At 35.1% G+C, this 22,259-nt stretch overlaps 1 protein-coding gene and 1 long non-coding RNA gene across 4 annotated transcripts in view; both read right to left on the bottom strand.

The window, feature by feature from the left end:
- Nucleotides 1-217: 217 nt before the first annotated feature.
- On the bottom strand, nt 218-15,057 carry LOC149791981 (uncharacterized). The gene is made up of 3 exons (XR_016423463.1): nt 14,921-15,057; nt 10,205-10,386; nt 218-5,675 (listed from the first exon to the last, which is right to left on the bottom strand). It is a non-coding gene; the product is annotated as an uncharacterized LOC149791981 (long non-coding RNA).
- A 4,665-nt stretch (nt 15,058-19,722) lies between these two features.
- Nucleotides 19,723-22,259, bottom strand: part of LOC149791979 (uncharacterized) — a 77,353-nt gene continuing 74,816 nt past the window's right edge. For all 3 annotated transcript variants that reach the window (XR_016423462.1, XM_089970482.1, XM_089970484.1), the window contains one exon: nt 19,723-21,812. Coding sequence is in view for 2 of the 3 variants with exons in the window: in XM_089970482.1 (XP_089826608.1) it covers nt 21,769-21,812 (44 nt within the window). In the remaining variant the exon portion in view is untranslated. The remainder of the gene's footprint in view (nt 21,813-22,259) is intronic.

The raw sequence follows: 22,259 nt of genomic DNA, 5'->3' as shown, positions 1-22,259 counted from the left end.
GCCGATCTGTATCACAAGTGTTCTCTCAGAAGTGTTCTCTATCACACGTGTTCTCTCTCAGAAGAGTTCTCTAGAAGCACCGTCTGTGTCATGTACCTTTCCACATTCATTCCTTGTTTTCAATTTTGCCATATATACCAGATACTCCTTGTTGCGTAAAAATACTTGTATATATATATATATATATATATATATATATATATATATATATATATATATATATATATATATATCAACTACATCTCAATGATATAATGTTCATACAGTCTTTAAGGGTTTGCATACAAAAGGGGTATCTCTCTATAAGCTTTGTACGCAACAAGGGTGTCTCTTCTGTTAGGGTTTGTACACATTAATTGGTATCTCTTCTGTATGTGTTTGTACAAAATAAGGGGTATCTCTTCTGTATTGTTTTGTACACAACAAACGATATCTCTTCTGTATGGGTTTGTACACATTAATTGGTATCTCTTCTGTATTATTTTGTACACAACAAACGATATCTCTTCTGTATGGGTTTGTACACAACAAGGAGTATCTCGTCTGTATGTGTTTGTACAAAATAAGGGGCATCTCTTCTGTATTGTTTTGTACACAACAAGCGATATCTCTTCTGTATGGGTTTGTACACATTAAGGAGTATTTCTTCTCTAAGGGTTTGTACACAACAAGTGGTAATGAAAATCACCTTTGTGTGATGCAATCCGGACGACATTTTAATTGATTCAAATCTCATTCAAACGAGGCATAATAATTACACCATCAGTGATGCGTTTTGTTTCATGTACATACTGATACAAGGTACAATTCTGACATTTTTAAAAGATCTTTTGTTACAAAGAATTATCATAAAATTAGGTAAGATCTAATGCACCTATTACAGTGTATTGATATGTAGATTTTTGGAGATGTTACTTTGCTCAAAACTTTCATTTGACATTTCCTCGTAATTGAAATTTAACTACAATAATATATGGGACAATTAGATGCTATACATTTGACAGAAAGAGGGAATGAAAAACTGATGTTCAAATTACCAAAGTTGAAAAGAGTATATAGTATTCACATTATTAATGAAGATTTAAAACAATGAAAAGGAATGAGACAGGAAATGAGAACTTGCTACATGGGAATGTGAAAATTAAACAGTACAGAAAGGCTAATGTATTTGAACAATAAACGCCAGTATCACTATTTTGAATAAAATCTAAAGGTTGGAGGTCGCATGTTGAGACAATACTGAATACACAATTGATTCATTAATGTAGGACATGTGTTAAGGCCTAACAGACAGTACTGTTTATCCGTGTCATGCAGTTCGGTTAGAGGCTCTGTACATAGACAGTACTCCTCATCCGTGTCATGCAGTTCGGTTAGAGGCTCTATACACTGGCAGCACTCCTTATCCGTGTCATAAAGTTCGGTTAGAGGCTCTGTACACAGACAGTAATCCTTATTCGTGTCATGCAGTTCGGGTAGAGGCTCCAAACACAGACATTACTCCTCATCTGTGTCATGCAGTTCGGTTAGAGGTGCTATACACAGACAGCACTACTTATCCGTGTCATGCAGTTCGGTTAGAGGCTCTGTACACAGACAGTACTCCTCATCCGTGCCATGCAGTTCGGTTATAGGTTCTATACACTGACAGCACTCCTTATCCGTGTCATAAAGTTCAGTTAGAGGCTCTGTACACAGACGGTACTCCTATCCGTGTCATGCAGTTCAGTATGAGGCTCTATACACTGACAGTACTCATCATCCGTATCATGCAGTTCGGTTAGAGGCTCTGTACAAAGATATTATTCCTCATCCGTGTCATGCTGTTTGGTAAGAGGCTCTATACGCAGACAGTACTCCTTATCCGTGTCTTGCAATTCGGTTAGAGGCTCTGTACACAAACAGTACTCCTCATCCGTGTCATGCAGTTTGGTTAGATGTTCTAGATACTGACATCACTCCTTATCTGTGCCATACAGTTCCGTTAGATGCTCTGTACACAGACAGTAATCCTCATCCTTGTCATGCAGTTCGATTAGAGGCTCTGTACACAGAAAGTACTACTTATCCGTGTCATGCAGTTCGGTTAGAGGCTCTAAATACAGACAGCACTACTTATCCGTGTCATGGAGTTCAGTTGGAGGCTCTGTACACTGACAGTACTCCTCATCCGTGTCATGCATTCGGTTAGAGGCTCTGTACACAGACAGTACTCCTCATCCGTGTCATGCAGTTCGGTTAGAGGCTCTATACGCAGACAATGCTCCTTATCTGTGTCTTGCAATTCGGTCACAGGTTCTATACTCAGAGAGTGCTACGTATCCGATTCATGCAGTTCGGTTAGATGTTCTAGATACTGACATCACTCCTTATCTGTGCCATACAGTTCGGTTAGATGCTCTGCACACAGACAGTAATCCTCATCCTTGTCATGCAGTTCGATTAGAGGCTCTATACACAGACAGTAATCCTTATACGTGTCTTGCAGTTCGGTGATAGGCTCTATACACAGACTTACGATCGCGTGATAAACATACATTGGACGAATTTGACATGCTACAAAATGGTACCACACTTAGCAAGAATAATTCATATACAAATGATTGAAAATTTCGAATACTAAACTTTGATATTTGTTTTTGATTAACTCACAATACACACAAAGTATAATGAAACAATAAACACCTGCAAAATGAGGCAAATTGTGTTGGCGGTTTGAATGCTTTAAAGTAACACTTGATCAACAAGTTTTAAAACTGGAATATCTGCCATTAGTACATTGAACTGCACTGAATTCATGATAAGGAACGCAATCAGTGTAGATGAAACGAATCTTGACAAGTTTTTTTTTTTATTATCAACATAAAGAAACAATCATAGAAAGAATTACGTTACGCAGTCAAAGACAACAATGGAAATATTAAAATTTTAATGAATTATTTCAACGCATACTCGGCCAAGATGAACAGGAAATAAGAGTTACAATTAATACGGTTAATACAATGTCAGAGTTGTAAAAGAAGAATTATTTAATCGAAATGCTTAACAACCTTGATGAGAACAAAACATACTAACTTTGAATCACTAGCTGATTATAACTTTGCAGTTTAATTACGATTTATGTATCAGGGTATGAATTATAAAATCAAAACGAAAGTTGCATGCTAAATGTGATCAATTTAAAGGACATAAAAAGGATAATTTTGATCCATGAAAATGTAATATATGCAACTTAATAATGACGAAATAATCCAACAAGAGAACATGAATGAGAAAAGGATTAAATGAATTTACAGGTGACGTTTTTTCTTAAAATTGAACATTAAGTGGTAGATTGTTTCCTTTAAAACAAAAATAAATGACACACAGAGGCAGTTTAAACCTGAAGACAAAAATGTAATGTTTATAAAGTGTCTTGTATTCTGTCTGAGAAATTTTTATATAAAATATAGATGCGATGTTAACAAAAAGTAATGTACAGAGAAAAGAACACAAACGCAGGCATGCATATTTCTTTACGATTTCCTAATTTCACTAAGTCAGGAGAATAGAGATGTCATTATAATTACGTTAGGACTAGATGTACTTTTGATTGCTATGGAGACAGCAACAACGAACTTTAGAATTTCAATAATCATTTTGTATCTCTCGATTAATAATGAAGGTTGCTTGCTTCCGATCGGGAGATACATATTTACAAAATGAATGATCATGACCTTTGACGTGTCTAAATCATCTAAATCAATCTCATTTTACCTTCGTCGCCAGTAACACAGAACCTATGGTGCGCGTTAACATATATGTTTGATATCATTCTAATTATGCCTTTTCTTTATTTAATTTCCTCAAATATTCATCAAAAGCATACCGCAGTCGGTAAGTGATTATAATTTTAATCGATTTTCAGATCGGCATCATTCTCTGCCAGTCAGGGCGTAGTTTAATAATGTGATGGGTCGTGTTTTTTAATGAGTTATACAGGCATGCTGAAACTCTTCCATAATCTTGCTCAGCATTAACGTATATACCGTATATATTTGTCACCAAGAGGCCAACATTTTTTAAATGTTATATGACATATTTTACATACGGGTATTCAACCTCTGACGCACACTGTCCTCATTATAGCACACTGGAAGACAATTTCCCGATTGTTGGCAATCTAGTGTCCTTAAATCTGTTACAATACCCTCCGGAAACTTTCATCTGCCGTCATTTCCAGATTACAAGGATTATGTTTCGTGGCTCTTTGAGCTGGGTTAGTGGAGTATTGTAGTCACTCTCGGTATCTTAGTCTACTAAAGAGTTTGTGGTCTTCTTCACTGTCGGCATACATTTTCTGGAACTAAGGTAATACCCTGGCATGTATTAAGCAGTTGTGAATTGTCGTCTGAGTTAAGGCATTTCATTCTCTATTCGACGTATAGGCCTAGCCTCTGAGACTGGTTCCACTCTGTACTCGACGTGTAGGCCCAGCCTCTGAGAATGGTTCCACTCTGTATTCGACATGTAGGCCTAGCCTCTTAGACTGGTTCCACTCTGTACTCGACGTGTAGGCCCAGCCTCTAAGACTGGTTCCACTCTGTACTCGACGGGTAGGCACAGCCTCTGAGACTGGTTCCACGCTGTATTCGACATGTATTTCCAGCCTCTGAGACTTTTTCCATTCTGTACTCGACGCGTCGACCCAGCCTCTGAGACTGGTTCCACGCTGTATTCGACGTGTAGGCCCGGCATCTGAGACTGGTTCCACGCTAAATAGTCTAAGTCAATTCGGAACTGGCAAACAAGCTGATGCCTGTAGCTGTCTTTAAAGTTCCGTATGATAAATGCATCCTGCATGGAATGTATGAAGTGGTGCTCGTTTGACCGAATTCGTATGCTAGTCCTTGCGAAAATGAAGTTTAAAGCGCTTAAAAACGTTCACTATCAATATATAATCAATGATTAAACTGTTGGAGGATACCACTTTAATGCCACCAAACTTAATTAAACATGCCTGCAAGAGGCATAAAGATTTAACATACTTTATTTATTTAATCAAGCTAGCATACGACGGCCACAGAATGCTTCAAGATACAAAATAGCTCTTGCATCAAGAAGAATTACAATAATTCTAAATAACTTTCAGTTCTAATTCTAACAAATAGAACTTTTACGCAATGTTTCTCTGAACATCACAGGGACTTAATAAAATTAGATAATTGTGGATCAAATATTTCGATGTAAATGCATCTATCGTATTATTGCAGCTTAATAAGGGATGTGTAAAAATGTAAACTTCATGTTCATAATTCTATATCAGACCAGACATGGTTGTATGTATTCACAGTTATGAAATGTATTCACTTCCTCATTTTAACACGATTAGATGTATTAATCATCATATTCTCATATACATCCGCGTGCTGATCAGATGTTTCAGAAAGTCATAGAATAAAGCATCTCAGATACTTCATTATTTGCATGATCAGGACGGGTGAAGTCGTCTGAGTTGTCCGGCATGATATGTACAGATGAAGTCGTCTAAGTCGTCCGGCATTAACAGCATGGGTGAAGTCGTCTGAGTCGTCCGGCATGATATGTACGGGTCAGGTCGCCTGTGTCGGCCAGCATGAGATGCACGTGTCAAGAAGTCAGAGTTGGCTAGCTGGCTTTCCGCTATTTCCAAACATCTATAAACAACAGCTCTTGTCAAATGAAAGGCGTTTGTTTCAAGGAGCATATACTGCAAATAATGGTTCTACATCACCTAATTACAACATAGCACGAGTCACTAATTTCACACTTGCATATATTTTTTGTTTTACATTTGTATGAGTTATTAATAAGCCTTTCGAAGCTGTATATTAGTATTTTACGCCATGCAATACAAAACACGACCCAGACACCTAGTACAAAACATTATTCCTCTCAATGATTACCAAAGAAGGATGCTCAAACTATCCCTATGGAAAAAAAAGTGAGGCAGGGTCCATTTTAAGACAGTAATCCATCCTGTCATAACGGGTCGCGAATACCGTACATTATGACGTATGTTCCTGGAAATTGGCTAATTACTCAGATTGAGAAATATCTTCCCAACACAGACTCCCCATAACCAACAAATAGTCACTAATATCTAACAAAAACTATAAAAGGAGGCGTAAATACAAATAGCACATACCGTAAGTTAAATACAGTGGTATACAATGGGTTAAATATAGTGGTATACAAAGGGTTAAATACAGTGGTATACAAAGGGTTAAATACAGTGGTATACAATGGGTTAAATACAGTGGTATACAATGGGTTAAATACAGTGGTATACAATGGGTAAAATACAGTGGTATACAAAGGGTTAAATACAGTGGTATACAAAGGGTTAAATACAGTGTTATACAAGGGGTTAAATACAGTGGTATACAATGGGTTAAATACAGTGGTATACAAGGGGTTAAATACAGTGGTATACAATGGGTTAAATACAGTGGTATACAAGGGGTTAAATACAGTGGTATAGAAGGGGTTAAATACAGTGGTATACAAGGGGTAGAGACTTTAACCAAAAAAATCCCTTCCATATAGTACGTTTGTTATGTAGCATAAAACACATAAACATGTCATCATATAAGATTTTATTTACAGAAAAATAAATGCAGCAATTCAAACGAACAAATAAGGTATGTGCCTGCAGCACAGAAAAACCAGTCACATTGAAATTTCCTCACCTACTAAGAAATCATTACGCACGCTCCCTTCCGTTAACGCCTAACAAGTACTGACCCTGATATGTATTTAGTCGTTGTCAGAATGATGTGACTGTGTTAACCGCATCGAATGGATTTATAGCTGAATGGACGGAAAATCCTTACGTGCGAATTTTTTTTTAATGGTTAAAATTAGTTTTCAGTGTGCTCTTCTTAAGTGTCTGATCCAAATGTGTCTGGTTCTTAAATGTACTTCATACCGATGGGAAATTATCACAGAGTAGGATACTGCAAACCTTGATTGGTGTGTTTGGTTGTAACTTTTTCATTTGTTGTGACTTCATGTTTTTTAATGTTTCTTAATTGCTAATAAAGGTATGGATTCTTTAATACAAAATCTACGTGTTAACCACGAGTATATGAAACCTGCCGCAAGTCAGTTAATATTCATATATAACCAAATAATATCCTATGTTTGCGCACAACTTGTTGCAGTATTCCGTAATGAATGCAGGTTATTTTCCTGGTGTCCACGTACTATCTGACCCCAGAATCCACATTATATTATATTAATGTGAGGATGATTTACATATTTATTTCCAGCAATAATTCCATTGCCGGGTCATTTTAAATGTATAGTATGTATCATAATTATTTCAACAAGTCAGTCAGATGTTTGGTATGAAACAACACTATTGAAAATTATAAATGTTTCAATAAGTTATAAAGGTCTTCGATCACATTTGCTTTTTACTAGCTCATGTGGAAGCTTTAATATTGATCTATTGTGACACAGTTTAGCAGAACTATTCTGCCATAGAGGGCTTCCAGACCTGATTGACTGAGACTAATTCGATATCAAATATGGAGGACGTTGCTAAAAATAGTGAGCCATTTAAACGACTTCTTACTAAAACTACAAAATATAATTTTATCAAATTTAACAAAGCATTTTTGCATGAAGGATTTTCGGTTTTTACTAATTCAACAAATATGACTATGGTTGCTAATTAAGAACAATTATGCCGGTTCAAGAAATATGGATACCGTTGCTAGTTACGTACAGATAATGCCGATTCAGCAAAAACGACTAACATGGAAACACTAAAAAGAATCGGACCAATTCATATCAAAAAGGCTTTTCAGTAATAGGCAAATGGTGTTGATTATGTTATACAAACGGACGAAGATACAAAATATAAATAAATCTGTCATAAATTGTTTCGTTTCGTGCTATATGCAATTATCAGCATTGGAAGAAATTTATACAGAAATTATTCCACGAAACAGATTTCTCGGCCAACTGTTCTTGCATTTGACTATTAGGCAGATGTCAAACAGATAAACTATCTCTGGGCCACTTTGATCCCTTGTTAATACATTAGTATGCTCGTCTTCTGTTCTTTTCAGAAATGACATTTATTTTAATTCAGGTCAAACATTGGCATCCTATACCAGAATTTAGCCTTCAGAAGTCATCCTTATATGCATTCTGTTGACAGTAGTATTGCCTAATGACAGATTTGAATCATAGCCGTTGAGAGCCATCAGGGACCTTGGGATAAGAAAGAATGGCCTTTCCTAGTTCTTGTTAAAACAAAAACAATTTCTTGTATAAAATTAAACATTTTGTTCGGTCCGAGCCTCCTTACGGTACCCCCTCCCCACCTTGTCGGCCCTGATTTTAATAAAATATTTCCATCCTGACGATTGTACAACATAATCAATTTTCAAATATTTTAAGTCAAATGAAGTTTAACAGTACTTGAAGCAGTTCACATACTATCTCACAGTTTTTGCAATGCGTTCTACCGTCTACCATTGCCTGCAATGGTCTTAGTGCGACCACGTGTTATCCCAGAAAGCCGCATGATCACGCTGATACGTGACGTCATAGACATCGTTGAACCCTTTGGTATGATTGTTCATGCTGTCCTGGAACTTAGAGCCCGTTTGATATGTGACATCATACATACCAGTTTGATGTTTGGATATTCTGTTGAATAAAATCACTTGAAGGATCAAATGTTTTATTATGACGTCATAGAGAGAATACAAATAAATCACTTGATCCCATATCCCGTCATTTCCGTCACACTGTGTAATAAACCACCGCACTGAAACAGACTAGATTTCTTAGCTCTTTTGAAAAGGTTTTTACTTGATTTGTATCATTTTAGAACCTTCTACTTTGATAATGGATTATAATGTTTGGACTATCTATTGAGATCAAAGAGCAAAGATTTCCATTTTATTCACGAATCATTTTGAAAAGTTCGGACGCAGGATAAGACTAAAGGAAACCGATTGTTGTTCCCCTGAAGGAAGCAGTGCTCAGACGTATAATGAATATTCAAACTTTGTTTTGTGAAAATCGTCACCAAATAAGACTCTAACGTAGAATAAACATATCTCATCAAATTACTGCCCTTTTAGATCAATTTCAGCGCTATGTTATAAAGGATAATGAAAAATTAGGAAAGGTAGAAAAAAAGAGCTAAATACACGAAAAGCACATTTGTATGGCAGTTATTGTTAATGACTTTTGTGTAAGGTTGTGAATGTATGATACAGAAAAAATGAGAAAAACAAACATAGAATCAAGACATACTAGCAAAACTGTAGGGAAATTTTATACATACAGTCCGCAGGTATGCGCTTTTCTCAATGTATTCAGAAAACTCTACGATTAGAAAAGAAAAAAAAGATAAAAACATAAATAGTTAACATCCAACTTCACTAAAAGCAGTTTCTGTGACTGGTTATCAGCTAACGTTATTAAAAATAATATTAAACCTTTCACTATCCGTGATTGGTAATTCACAACAAGTTGTGAAATACAACCCATTGTTTTGAGCAAAATGTAGTTGTTCTTGTTGTTGTTATGGGGTTTAACGCCATTTTTCAGCACAAGAAAGGCTATGCATAGCGGCCAATATTAATGGTGGAGGAAGAACCCGGAAAACCCCCGAAAAGAACCACCGACCCTCGAGAAGCTACTGGCAAGCTTTCACATATAACCATATAGACCGAACCAGCGACTCGAACCCACGCATACAGAGGTGAGATGGCAGTGATCCGTAACGGTGAGCGCTTTAGACCACTCGGCCACTCGGGGCCCGGAGCACAATGTAAGTATTTAGCTGATACAGAACGCTTCCGGTGGATAAAATTCAGTTCCACACAAACGAAAAAAGGACGAAATGTGGCAGTAACATTTTGGTAACACATGATTATATCGGTTCTTATGCGGTATTCAAAAAAGCTTATATTGCTCATTCTTGTGTCTTACCTCAGTAAATTTCCATGCATGTTTAAGTGAAAAAGAATAAATTGATGATAATTGTAATGAAGAATATTACTGTTGATGTTGTTGCTGATAATAAAAATGTTATTATTAATATGTTAAACTATATTTTCGAATATTGTTTTGAGTACACTTATGTCGTGTAGATGTACAAATGTCGCTGAATAAAATGATAAGGACATTACACAAAGTCATGTAAGACTATCACCTCTGTGACAACCCAGATTTGGAGTCCACCATCATCTATTGGCATGCATCCTTACTCACGACAGTTTCGATTATAATGGTACAACTACATGTGAAAGCTCCACTGAAATCTAACTGATTATAGCTTTTCTTCTGTAACCGGAATAAAGCACTCAAGGCGGGCTGCATACAGTGGCTTTTCTTCTGTAACCGGAAAAAACATACACAAGTCGGGTTGAATACAGTAATACTTCTGTGTCTGGACAAAGCCACACAGACATCTGACTGAATACAGCAATACTATTGTGTCTGGACAAAGCTACACAGAAATCTGGCTGCATACAGCAATACTTCTGTGTCTGGACAAAGCTACACAGAAATCTGGCTGCATACAGCAATACTTCTGTGTCTGGACAAAGCTACACAGAAATCTGGCTGCATACAGCATTATTTCTGTGTCTGTACAAAGCTTCACAGAAATATGGCTGCATACAGCATTACCTCTGTGTCTGGACAGAGCCACACATAAATCTGGCTGCATACAGCAATATTTCTTTGTCTGTACAAAGTCACACAGAAATCTGGCTGAATACAGCATTATTTCTGTGTTCGGATAAAGGTTTGAACTTCATGAACTTCAGTGTGAGGCATATTTTTTCAAAGATGGATAATACTAGCTTATACCTAACCGGTAACAAAATGATAATTTAGGACTCTGAAACTTTCCTGAAGAATCTATTGTAAATGAGTTGACTGGTTTTGTGGGCCACAAATAGAAACGTAAAAAATAATTGTAGCCAAATGGGTTACAGCCAGGATGGGTATACTTTTCCATACCTTAATAATCATGTCATTTACAAAAGATGTACCCATAATAAGATAAATACAATCGAAACTATATGGAATGAATACCTATCCTGCACTCTACGTATTTCATTCTCTGAACCTTTTCTTGGACTTGTAACTCTTTTTTTGGTTTATTTGACGCATAACGTATTGACGCTAGTAGAACATACCGGACACATCAACATAAATTACCTCCAATGAACCGATAGACGAAAGTCTAGACTCTAGCAACTATTTCATCTGCAACAGCTATTCACCCCACTGACCTGAATTACATTTACTCTTTCTATAAGATTTTATTTATGTCTCAGATCCAAAAAATGTTTTGCTAATTGTTTGTGAGAACATTCTGATTAGATGACTATTACTATATGTATATGTCAAGGAGAACTTCGTTAGAAGTCTAAAACATTAACACGAACCAATTGCCAACATTTGATGCAGTGTATATTGTTACTGATCATATACCTGCCCTGTCTACTCTTCTGTTTTCAAGGGTTGTAGAAAAATCACTTGTAAACCGAGCTCTGCCTATAAATTCCGAAAAGAACTCACGCTCTTTTTAAAACTAAACGTATGATTAAAGACAAAACAGCGTGTGATGTTCATTCCATGAAATAAACTCTTTAGAACTAAATCAAAAATCCCTTTTACACGTGCTAAGATATTTTCTTTAATAAAATCGTTTCTAAATCTAAAGCTATTTGACCGAAGTGGAAATGTTTCTAAAGCTATTTGACCGAATTGGAATACGTTTCGTAGCTGCAACACTACGAACAGGGACAACATTTTCAATTAATTACTACTCAGTGATGAAATATTTGCTGATCATAATATTGTTGAAATTCTTAATAATTTCGTTGTTTTAGATCATGTTCCACCAGAACCTTCATCCAGAAATGATTACAGTTTTGAATTCAGTAGAAACATTGCGTAAGAAAATGTAATAGATAAAAATGAAATTAGTAACAGTATGATTTAAGATATAAAAAATAATTCCAGGAATGTTAAACATGGTATATGAACAGAAATATAAACTTGATCGACTCTTCATCGATGCAAGTTGATGATAGTTGTAATAGCAACAAGAACCGCAACAGTAGCAGTAGCAGTAGTAGCAACAGCAACAAAATAAGTTGTATTAATAGCAGTAGTATTAATAGCTGTAGTATTAATAGCAGTAGTTTTAATGGCAGTAGTATTAATAATAGTAGTAGTAATAGCAATAGTACTAATGTCAGTAGTATTAATGGCAGTATTATTAAAGCAGTAGTATTAATAATAGTCGTAGTAATAGCATTAGTATTAATGTCGGTAGTATTAATGGCAGTATTATTAAAAGCAGTAGTATTAATAGCAGTAATATTAATATCAGTAGCATTAATGGCAGTAGCATTGTATTATTAGCAGCAGTATTAATGACTGTAGTATTAAATAGCAATATAGTAGTATTAATAGCAGTAGTATTAATAGTAGCAGTTTAAATTGCAGTAATATTATTATTAGTAGTAGTAATAGCATTAGCATTAATATCAGTAGTATTAATATCAGTAGTATTAATGTAGCAGTATTAATAGCAGTAGTAGTAATAGTACTAGTAGTAGTATTAGCATTAGTATTAATGGCGATAGTATTAACAGCAGTAGTAGTAATAGTAGTAGTAGTGGTAATAGCATTATTATTAATGGCGGTAGTATTAATGGCAGTCATATTAATAGCAGTAGTATTAATGGCAGTAATTTTAATAGTAGTAGTGTTAATAGCAGTAGTATTAATAGCAATATATTAATATCAGTAGCATTAATAGCAATAGTATTAATAGCAATATTATTAATGGCATTAGTATTAATAGCAACAGTATTATTAGCAGTAGTATTAATATCATCAGCAGCAATGGTATTAGTTGTACTGCATTTTGTTTTTATGAGGTGTTAAAGAACGGTGAGGTTGTGATGGTAACAGTGATAGTAGTTGTAGTCCTTCATGTTTCTACAAATTTGAAAATTTACAAAATATGTTAAATTAACATTATTCTGACTGAAAACAACAGTCAGTATGTTTTAATGCTGCTTGTTGCAATAATAAGAGAACCGGTATTCAATGGAATATGGTGTTGGTGGTGCTGCTATCGTTTTTTCTTTGCATCATTGTTTTGCATGGTGTTGTATTTCATTTATTAGAGTGGCAGGAGAGACGAATCTAAAAATAATGATGTTACAATTTTAAGGCTTAATGTTTATTAAGCACTATACAGCCCGAGTTGTGCTGACTTGCCATTATACATACATACATACATACATACATACATACATACATACATACATACATACATATATATATATATATATATATATATATATATATATATATATATATATATATATATATATATATATATATATATATATATATATATATATAAGGAAATTGCTATCCCTAGAATTGTCATCGGAATCCTTTGTGATATGAACAGATTTATTATAATACTAATAGATAATAGTATCATACAGGTTAAAGAAGTTTATAATTTGTACCGTATGAAGACTCTCACCCGGGTCCGCGGGTAAACGGTATATATATATATATATATATATATATATATATATATATATATATATATATATATAGCCAAATAATACTATCATGCAGGTTAGAGAACTCGTATTCTAAGGATGTTAGGACCCAGGTTCGCGGATAAACGGCACCCATCGCCTTACCTGTACACCAGCGCAAATTCCATCGAGACTTTGCACACATCAACAAACGTGTTGCTACTTAATCGGTGTTATTTCCTTATTGTCACGCAAATTATTGCCAAAGCGTTTGTATAAAAGAGAATACCTACGATACGAAGCATTTTCTTAGCCTCATAACACTTTAGCTCTATAGCTTATCATACGACTTTTAAGACTGATTATTAACCGACCAAGTTCACTGTATAGTGTATATAGAGGGGTACACATTTTAACATTCAATATATATCTAAGGAAATGAAGGATGATTTTTTTTCCGACTATATCAGATTTCACAAATCCCCAGATTTGCCAAGTATATGTTAAGATCGGTAAAATGGTTTGATCGGACAGTTTCAGTCAACCATCAATAGTAAGATCTAAATTATAAATTAGATTTTTAAGCAAATTAATTAATTTATTAACTAATGAAACTAGATTGTTAAAGCCGTTGGAGAACTTTCCATTCTTGCGAAATATTAAATCTAAATACTTCTCTATATCTACAACGTCAATATCGGCATTGGTTATCTTGTATGCTTTGTTCGCCAAATACATTATTTTGTCTTATATATGTTGATTGTACGTTTCCAGGTTGTTTTTTTTTTTAATATCCACCAGACATGTAAAGAGTGTGTTGCATGCCATCAGGATTAACTGCGACAAGTATGCTGTCATAAAAAATCAACATAACATTCGACATTACAATGTCATTATTTTTGGAAAGTACCGCTACGCTCTAAACTCATTTACTAATAAATGGTTCTTTTATCATTTAGGAATAAGAAGAACTAAAACGGAAATAAATTGTCCATCTTCTCTTACACCTTTTTCACATGAGACAAAACCACATACACATGATTTGATATCATAAGAAATACATAATATAACACTACAATATTGTCCTCTAATACCTACTGAGTACAGTTTATGCTATGATCCATCTCTCCATACAATATGAAAGGCAGTTTTAAAATCAAGTAGTAGCAGCACTAGTATCATAACAGAATGTTTTACAAAGAACATGACACATTCAGTCATTAATTCAAGGGGATTACTCAGACGGTATAAAAGTCTATATCGAAATTTTGACAAGCTTGCGAAATCAAAGAACGTGCGATTACGCAAATTTGGGTGATCTCGGTCTTCATGCTACATACCTTTATTAATCCGTATTTTTACTTCAGTGCCATTGAAGATATAATGAATATAATAGCAGGTATCCGCGTGACACTTGATGTGCAGATAATAATAATAATGAGGACTTTGTATAGCGCCTAATCTTTAGAAGCTCTAGGCGCTTTACAACTTTAGACAACACCTAAAAGATAAAAAAACATATAATAATATTATTACAGAAACAAACACCATGAAATTAGAAAAACATTAAAAGATAAAAAAACATGCTGAGAATATTTAAGGTAGGAAACATTATTAGGTCTTTAAGTTTGTTCTTGCAGTCGGAATAAGTGAGTTTTGAGAGCCGTCTTGAATGTGATCACTGTGTCTTTGTGTCTAAGTTCAGTGGGCAATTCATTCCATGTTGCTGGGCCCTGGTATACAAAAGAACGCTGTCCATATGACTTTGTTTTCATACTTGGAATAATGAGTATACGATTGTCAGGAGAGGAGCGTAAGTATCTTGCTGGTGTGAAGACATGGGTGAGGTAAGATAGGTATGTTGGACTAGAGTCCGACAGTGAAACATAGCACAGAGAACAAATTTTGTATTAGATTCTGGATCGAATGGATAACCAGTGTAGGGTACAGAGCAGTGGGGAGGTGTGCTCTGATCGTGGTACTCTAATCGTGATACGTTTAATCTGATATATCGAACATCAGTTTTGTCTAAACCAGCCTGCATTCCCTATCCTTGTTGATGACGCTGTATTTGTATACAAAACATAAGCCATAATATAGTTGTGGACCTATACCTACAAAAATGCATCGAATTCCTAGAAAGCCACGATACAACAGATATTTCATACAATTCCTGGAAAGCCACGATACAACAGATATTTCATACAATTCCTGGAAAGCCACGATACAACAGATATTTCATACAATTCCTGGAAAGCCACGATACAACAGATATTTCATACAATTCCTGGAAAGTCACGATACAACAGATATTTCATACAATTCCTGGAAAGCCACGATACAACACATATTTCATACAATTCCTGGAAAGCCACGATACAACAGATATTTCATACAATTCCTGGAAAGCCACGATACAACAGATATTTCATACAATTCCTGGAAAGCCACGATACAACACATATTTCATACAATTCCTGGAAAGCCACGATACAACAGATATTTCATACAATTCCTGGAAAGCCACGATACAACAGATATTTCATACAATTCCTGGAAAGCCACGATACAACACATATTTCATACAATTCCTGGAAAGCCACGATACAACATATATTTCATACAATTCCTGAAAAGCCACGATAAAACAGATATTTCATACAGTTCCTGAAAGCAACGATACAACAGATTTTTCTGGGATATTTTAAAGCCCCACTTCCATTGCTGTTCATTATATAGACAAAACGTTGCTTCGGGTCGGTGTTAAATCAAATACTATCTTAAAGAGCACCCCCCCCCCCCTTTTCCCCGGCTTCTAACAAAATACCAATTTAGCAGGTACATAGCCAGTTACAGGACACACGGTACTAATTATACGGAAGAACTGTGAACCAGTCTAGAAATGGGTGAAGAAATAATAGAGTATTTACAGGTTTGGTGGTCCATAATTGGTTAATAATGAAAATTAAAATTTTAGGAAAAATATCTTTTGAGAGCTTATCCTATGTGTAATGTAAAAAAAATATTGACAAATTTCTGCTGATGAATTTTAGCATTTTTACAGGCTTGACTCAGGAGTACTCAATACTGAAAGTAGCACCTGATTCATTTGGTGCAGAATCAATAACACGTGTTTCATGCACATGTATGTAAACAAATTGCCGCGGGTCATATGGTGTTCTCCACACATAAGCTTGCACCAAGGTTAGATGTGCACGAAAAATTATAGGTGTCATTATCAGCACCCATAAATTTTAAGTTATTGAATTTTGAATATGATAGTGTTTCCATATGTTTACCATTGGAGTGGAATTAGTACTGTGAGTCCTATAAGCACTGTACAAGGGGAAACAACTCGCAGATAAATGTAATGCATACAATAAGACAACCCTCACCTAATAAAACTTAAAGCAGGGTTAAGTGTCATCATTAGGTATTTTATTTACATAAAAACATATGCAGCTGTATCCATTGCAAATAGAGTCGGTGAGTCAAAATGTATGCCAAGACGGAGATAAGAACGATCGATCATCTGAAATGAATCACCCGGAAAGCATCATGTACGTCTGGTTCTGTACATGCTGAACAGGACATAACGAGACATATATTCGATGGCCCGCAGACTGATACACGAACTGTTTTGTTTGTATCATGCGTATGTTTTGCGGTTGTAGCTGATAATACTAAAGTGGGCAGATTTGATTTAATTAAAGTATTATACTATTTACCATGTGCAAATTGCAGAATTATATGTAAATTACAGAATTACTTATTATAATGTTAGATTTTATCGTATACATTTTGATAAAGCGATTCTGCGTCATCTGTTTAGTTTCATTTTAAACTATATCTAGCAATTGAAGTAGGTCAGCCAAAATATATGCCCACACGGAGAAAAGAAATCAAGCACTTTGAAATGAATCACCCGGAAAGCATCATGTACGTCTGGTTCTGTACATGCTGAACAGGACATAAACGTGACATATATTCGATGGCCCGCAGACTGATACACGAACTGTTTTGCGATTGTGGTGTACATTTCTAAAGTGTGATTGTGGTGGATAATAATGAAGTGTGTGGGTGTCCGGTATCACTAAAGTACGATGATGGTGGATAATACTGAAGTGTGATGGTGTCGGGTATTACTAAAGTACGATTGTTGAGGATAATAAAACTGAATTGTGGTGGATAATGCTGAAGTGCGATGGTGTCGGGTATTACTAAAGTGCGATGATCGTGGATAATACTGAAGTGCAATGGTGTCGAGTATCACTAATGTACGATGGTGGTGATAATACTGAAGCGTAATGGTGTCGGGTACCACTAAAGTACGACTGTTGAGGATAATAAAACCGAATTGTGGTGGATAATACTGAAGTGCGATAGTGTCGGGTATTACTTAAGCACGATTGTAATTAAAGTAGTGCACGTTTTATCATGTACAACGTACAATATTATTCTAATTATATGCAAATTAGAGTATTATACATATTACAATATTGGATTTTATGTTATCTCTTGTGTACACATTTCTGAATCCTCTTCTTAATTTCGTTTCAAAACATATTGTTATTGAATGTGATTCAAGCCGACAGAACATTAAGACAAAACTAGCAAAAACTTTGCGTTTTTTTTTTCTTTTTTCTTTCTTCTCTTTAATTATCACCTATACACTGCAGACTTTATGCAATTTCCGTTCCTCGACTGTGGATAAAAGTAAAGACTTTTTTTCAAACAATTTAGTGTTGTCACCCTGCACCACGGAAGCTTGCCATCTGTAAATAGATGCTTCCCGATGATGTCGCTAGCAGACGATATTCTGTCCATTGTACTTGGACGATGAGCAACCTGGCAGTTTCTCCTGTATGCGATCACCAATTGTGCCATTTTTAACAAGACACTGAAGCAACATCAACTTAAAAATCATAAATATAGATACTAACAGAAAGCCTGCTTTGCGTACTGTTTTTGTATGCATTTTATGTAAACGTATCTTGAGATTCAATGAATTTATTTCAACTTCCAAACACCATATACACTCAACGGTAAATCTGCCAGTGGACCAACAATATGGCTGCTGATGACGTCATTCGGCTACTACCTATAAGCATTCATCATTTGTAACGATAATAATATATTTATGAACATATATAACCAGATTTCAACTTCCTCTTAAACATAAGTTACTGAAGTACTTGGGGGCCCCGAGTGGCCGAGTGGTCTAAAGCGCTCGCCGTTACGGATCACTGCCATCTCACCTCTGTCTGCGTGAGTTCGAGTCTCAGTCTCGGCTTACGTTGGTACGTGAGAAAGCCTGCCAGTAGCTTCTCGTGGGTCGGTGGTTCTTCCCGGCGTTTTCCAGGGTTCTTCCTCCACCAATTATACTGGCCGCCATATATAGCCTATCGTGTGCTGAAAAATGGCGTTAAACCCTACAACAACAACAACAACAACTGAAGTACTTCGTTATAAATGGTTCTCTTTATTGACATCTGTGTTTTCAATGTCACATAACAAAGGTTGACAAATATTGATTATGTGTATGGTCTTCTCTGTAAATAGTGTCTAATCGGACTCAGTATATGGTATATTTAATAAGTCTTTCAACAACTCACACCTGTAAAAGCGTTTGGCACAAACCAAAAACGCTTAAACTATAAAAGGTGGTTGTAGTCGTAGTACTTGATCTTTGACATCTATCTTTTCCATATCTGAATTGATGTTGCATGAATATATTTATCCAACTGAAAACAAGCGCCACTGTGCTTTATTGGTGCTATGTGTGCTTGATACTACTACTAGTACTAGTACTACTACTAGTAGTAGTAGTAGTAGTAGTAGTAGTAAGAAGAATATGTGGTAGTGGTATGTGGTGGTAGTAGCGACAGTATAGTAGTCCTTCATCTTTTGCTAATCGGAACTGTATAAAATATGTTACTTGAATGGTTTCAAGTGACACAAAACAACTTCAGCGGTTTTTGGTAGTTCTAGTTATAATGAGAATAGTAGTAGTAGACGTGATTGACATATTGATTGATTAATCCCATACATTAGACACATGATTATTAAATAAACTAAGCTAAGCTAAAATAAAATAACATAACATAACATAACATACGATAAGATAAGATAAGATAAGATAAGATAAGATAAGATAAGATTTTTTCAACGTCGGCATGGTGAAAAACAATAATTTAATATAAGCTCATATGAGCTTAATACCGGCATATCATAAAACAAATAGAGCATTACAACAATCATCATTTGCAAGATGTACAGAAGCATCATATTACATACACACAGAACTGGATTAAAAAATGCATTACGTAACACACGAGCAAGCAAAGAATATTTAAAAATCAGCGAGTAAAAGTGAAGTTGGTATCTAGGATATATTAAAAACACAGTTTATGATCAATTTTGAAACATAAAATTATTGGTCTGAATTGACATTTTAAATAAATGTAGAAGCACCTATTTAGGAATGAAAAAGCATGCATACGCCTTATTTAAAAGGAAAGGAACTAACAGTAGGACACTTGATTATTTCATAAGAAAGTGACACATAAACAACAACCGCTAACACAAATAATAGCTGTCATCATGTCGTGGGTGACTTCTTACAGATATTACATTTACAGTCGTTGTCATTCCAGGACAGAAAATATCTAAATGAATTAAAGTTCGACTTCTGTCTAAAGTGGTTTGGTAGCTAATTTCAGAGAGTGACGGCTGCATATCTACATGACTTTTTTGCCAAACACTGAGGTTCTAATTCTCGGGACATCTAAAATATATGAATATCTAAAATTATATATATTGTGTTTTGAACTTATTAATTCGTTCACACATTTGAGAGCACGTATATTCAGTATTTTTAAGGTCCCTATAGCTATAACTCTGAGTCCGCGCTTCTTTTAGAGTTATCATTTTTACTATAAGTAAAAGTTGATGGTACTTGCTAGTACAATTATCCTATACAAATCCGAAAGCACGCTCCTGTATACTTTCAAGTTTAGTAGTGTTCATGTCACTACAGAAATGCCAGGTTAAGGGACAGAAATTGAAATAATCTGTGTATATAAGATTCTTAGTTTGTTAGGACTAGTTAGATTACGAGCAATACATTTCAAGACAGATAGTTGACTTGAAGCTTTCCTAAAGAGATGTTTTGCATGTGAATCAAATTGCAGTTGATTGTCAATAGGAATTCAAAGCAATTTAATAATTTCCTCCATTTATGATTTCATTGCTTATGTTCTGTAAAGGGTTCATAGTGAATGTCGTATTATAGCTATTACTTAAAACTTTTCTCGGTTAGAATGCATTTTGTTAGCAGTGGACGAGTCAGTCAGAATGTTCAACTCTTCTTACAGTGGACCAGTTAATTAGAATATTCGACTTTGCTTCAAGTGTGTTAATAAGAGTGTTAATATCCGTTGAGGAAAAAGACAAAGTGATAATCACAACTGATAAAAGCTAGCTAATGAAGATAGTTTAATTAGTTTCAAAATTTAACATCTGTAAATTATATGTACACATATATACAAAGCGCAATTAATAACAACATATCGAAAGCAAAGACGTTAACACACGGGTATACAGCTATATCCATGTAAAATTACATCTAGTAGTATTTTGTAGATTTGTTTTTGCATCCAAGATATTTTGTTATTATTAAGATCAGAAGCATTATATAATGAATTCGTAATGATGGCTGATTGTATTTATACACATGAATTATATTTCCATGTGAGTGAGAGGAACCAATATTGATCGAGTTGGTGGCATGATCTTTGTGGACAGGCAGGGATCGAACCAAGGCCTATCAGGTCCAGTTGCAAAATCTTACCTACTTTTCAGCCAAGACATATGTGTACGGAAGATAAGGTATACAAAGACACAGTGATCACATTCAAGAGGGCTCTCAAAACTCACTTATTTCGACTGCAAGAACAAACTTAAAGACCTAATAATATTTCCTACCTGAAATATTCTCAGCATGTTTTTTATTTTTTTTAATGTTTTTCTAATTTCATGTTGTTTGTTTCTTATCTTATAGGTGTTGTCTAATGTTTTAAAGCGCTTAGAGCTTCTGAAGATTAGGCGCTACACAAAGTCCTCATTATTATTGTTAGTTGTAGTATCTCCGTGTACAGGCATTAAGATCATCGACATCATCCATTAGCTATCCGAACATCTGGAAGATGGACAGTGATAAGACGACTAAACCTGAAACAAATAGCAAAAAAGGAAAACTTAGTAAATATTAATTAGTTAATATGGCAAGAGAATATACTTTTCAAGCTCTTAACCTTTGTTTCAATTAAGTAATAAACTTCTCAGTAATACAAATATCTCTACTTTCAACAACAAAAAACGGTCGCTTATCATACCGTTGTACCTGAACACTGAAACAAGTCAGTATTTTTTACCTCGTCATCGCATCTACTACTAAGTTTGCTATTTTCACTTAGGTTTCTCGTGGTGATAAATGAATGGGCTTTATATACACATAATAATCAAGTTCGGGGGTTCGAGACTTTAGTCAAATATCGACTTCCAGTTGCACTTGTTAAACGAATAAACGGAATTTACAAAAGCAAATTGCGGACAATCATACAAATATTAATATTTATTCAGTAATTTAGGTATCTGGCCCATGCTACGAAATACAAT

Source organism: Sinohyriopsis cumingii, chromosome 9 (genome assembly GCF_028554795.1).
Source record: "Sinohyriopsis cumingii isolate HCF-2022 chromosome 9, ASM2855479v2, whole genome shotgun sequence".
Lineage (NCBI taxonomy): Eukaryota > Metazoa > Mollusca > Bivalvia > Unionida > Unionidae > Sinohyriopsis > Sinohyriopsis cumingii.
Note: the sequence above shows the minus strand (reverse complement) of the source record. Positions and strands in the feature narration are given on the sequence as shown.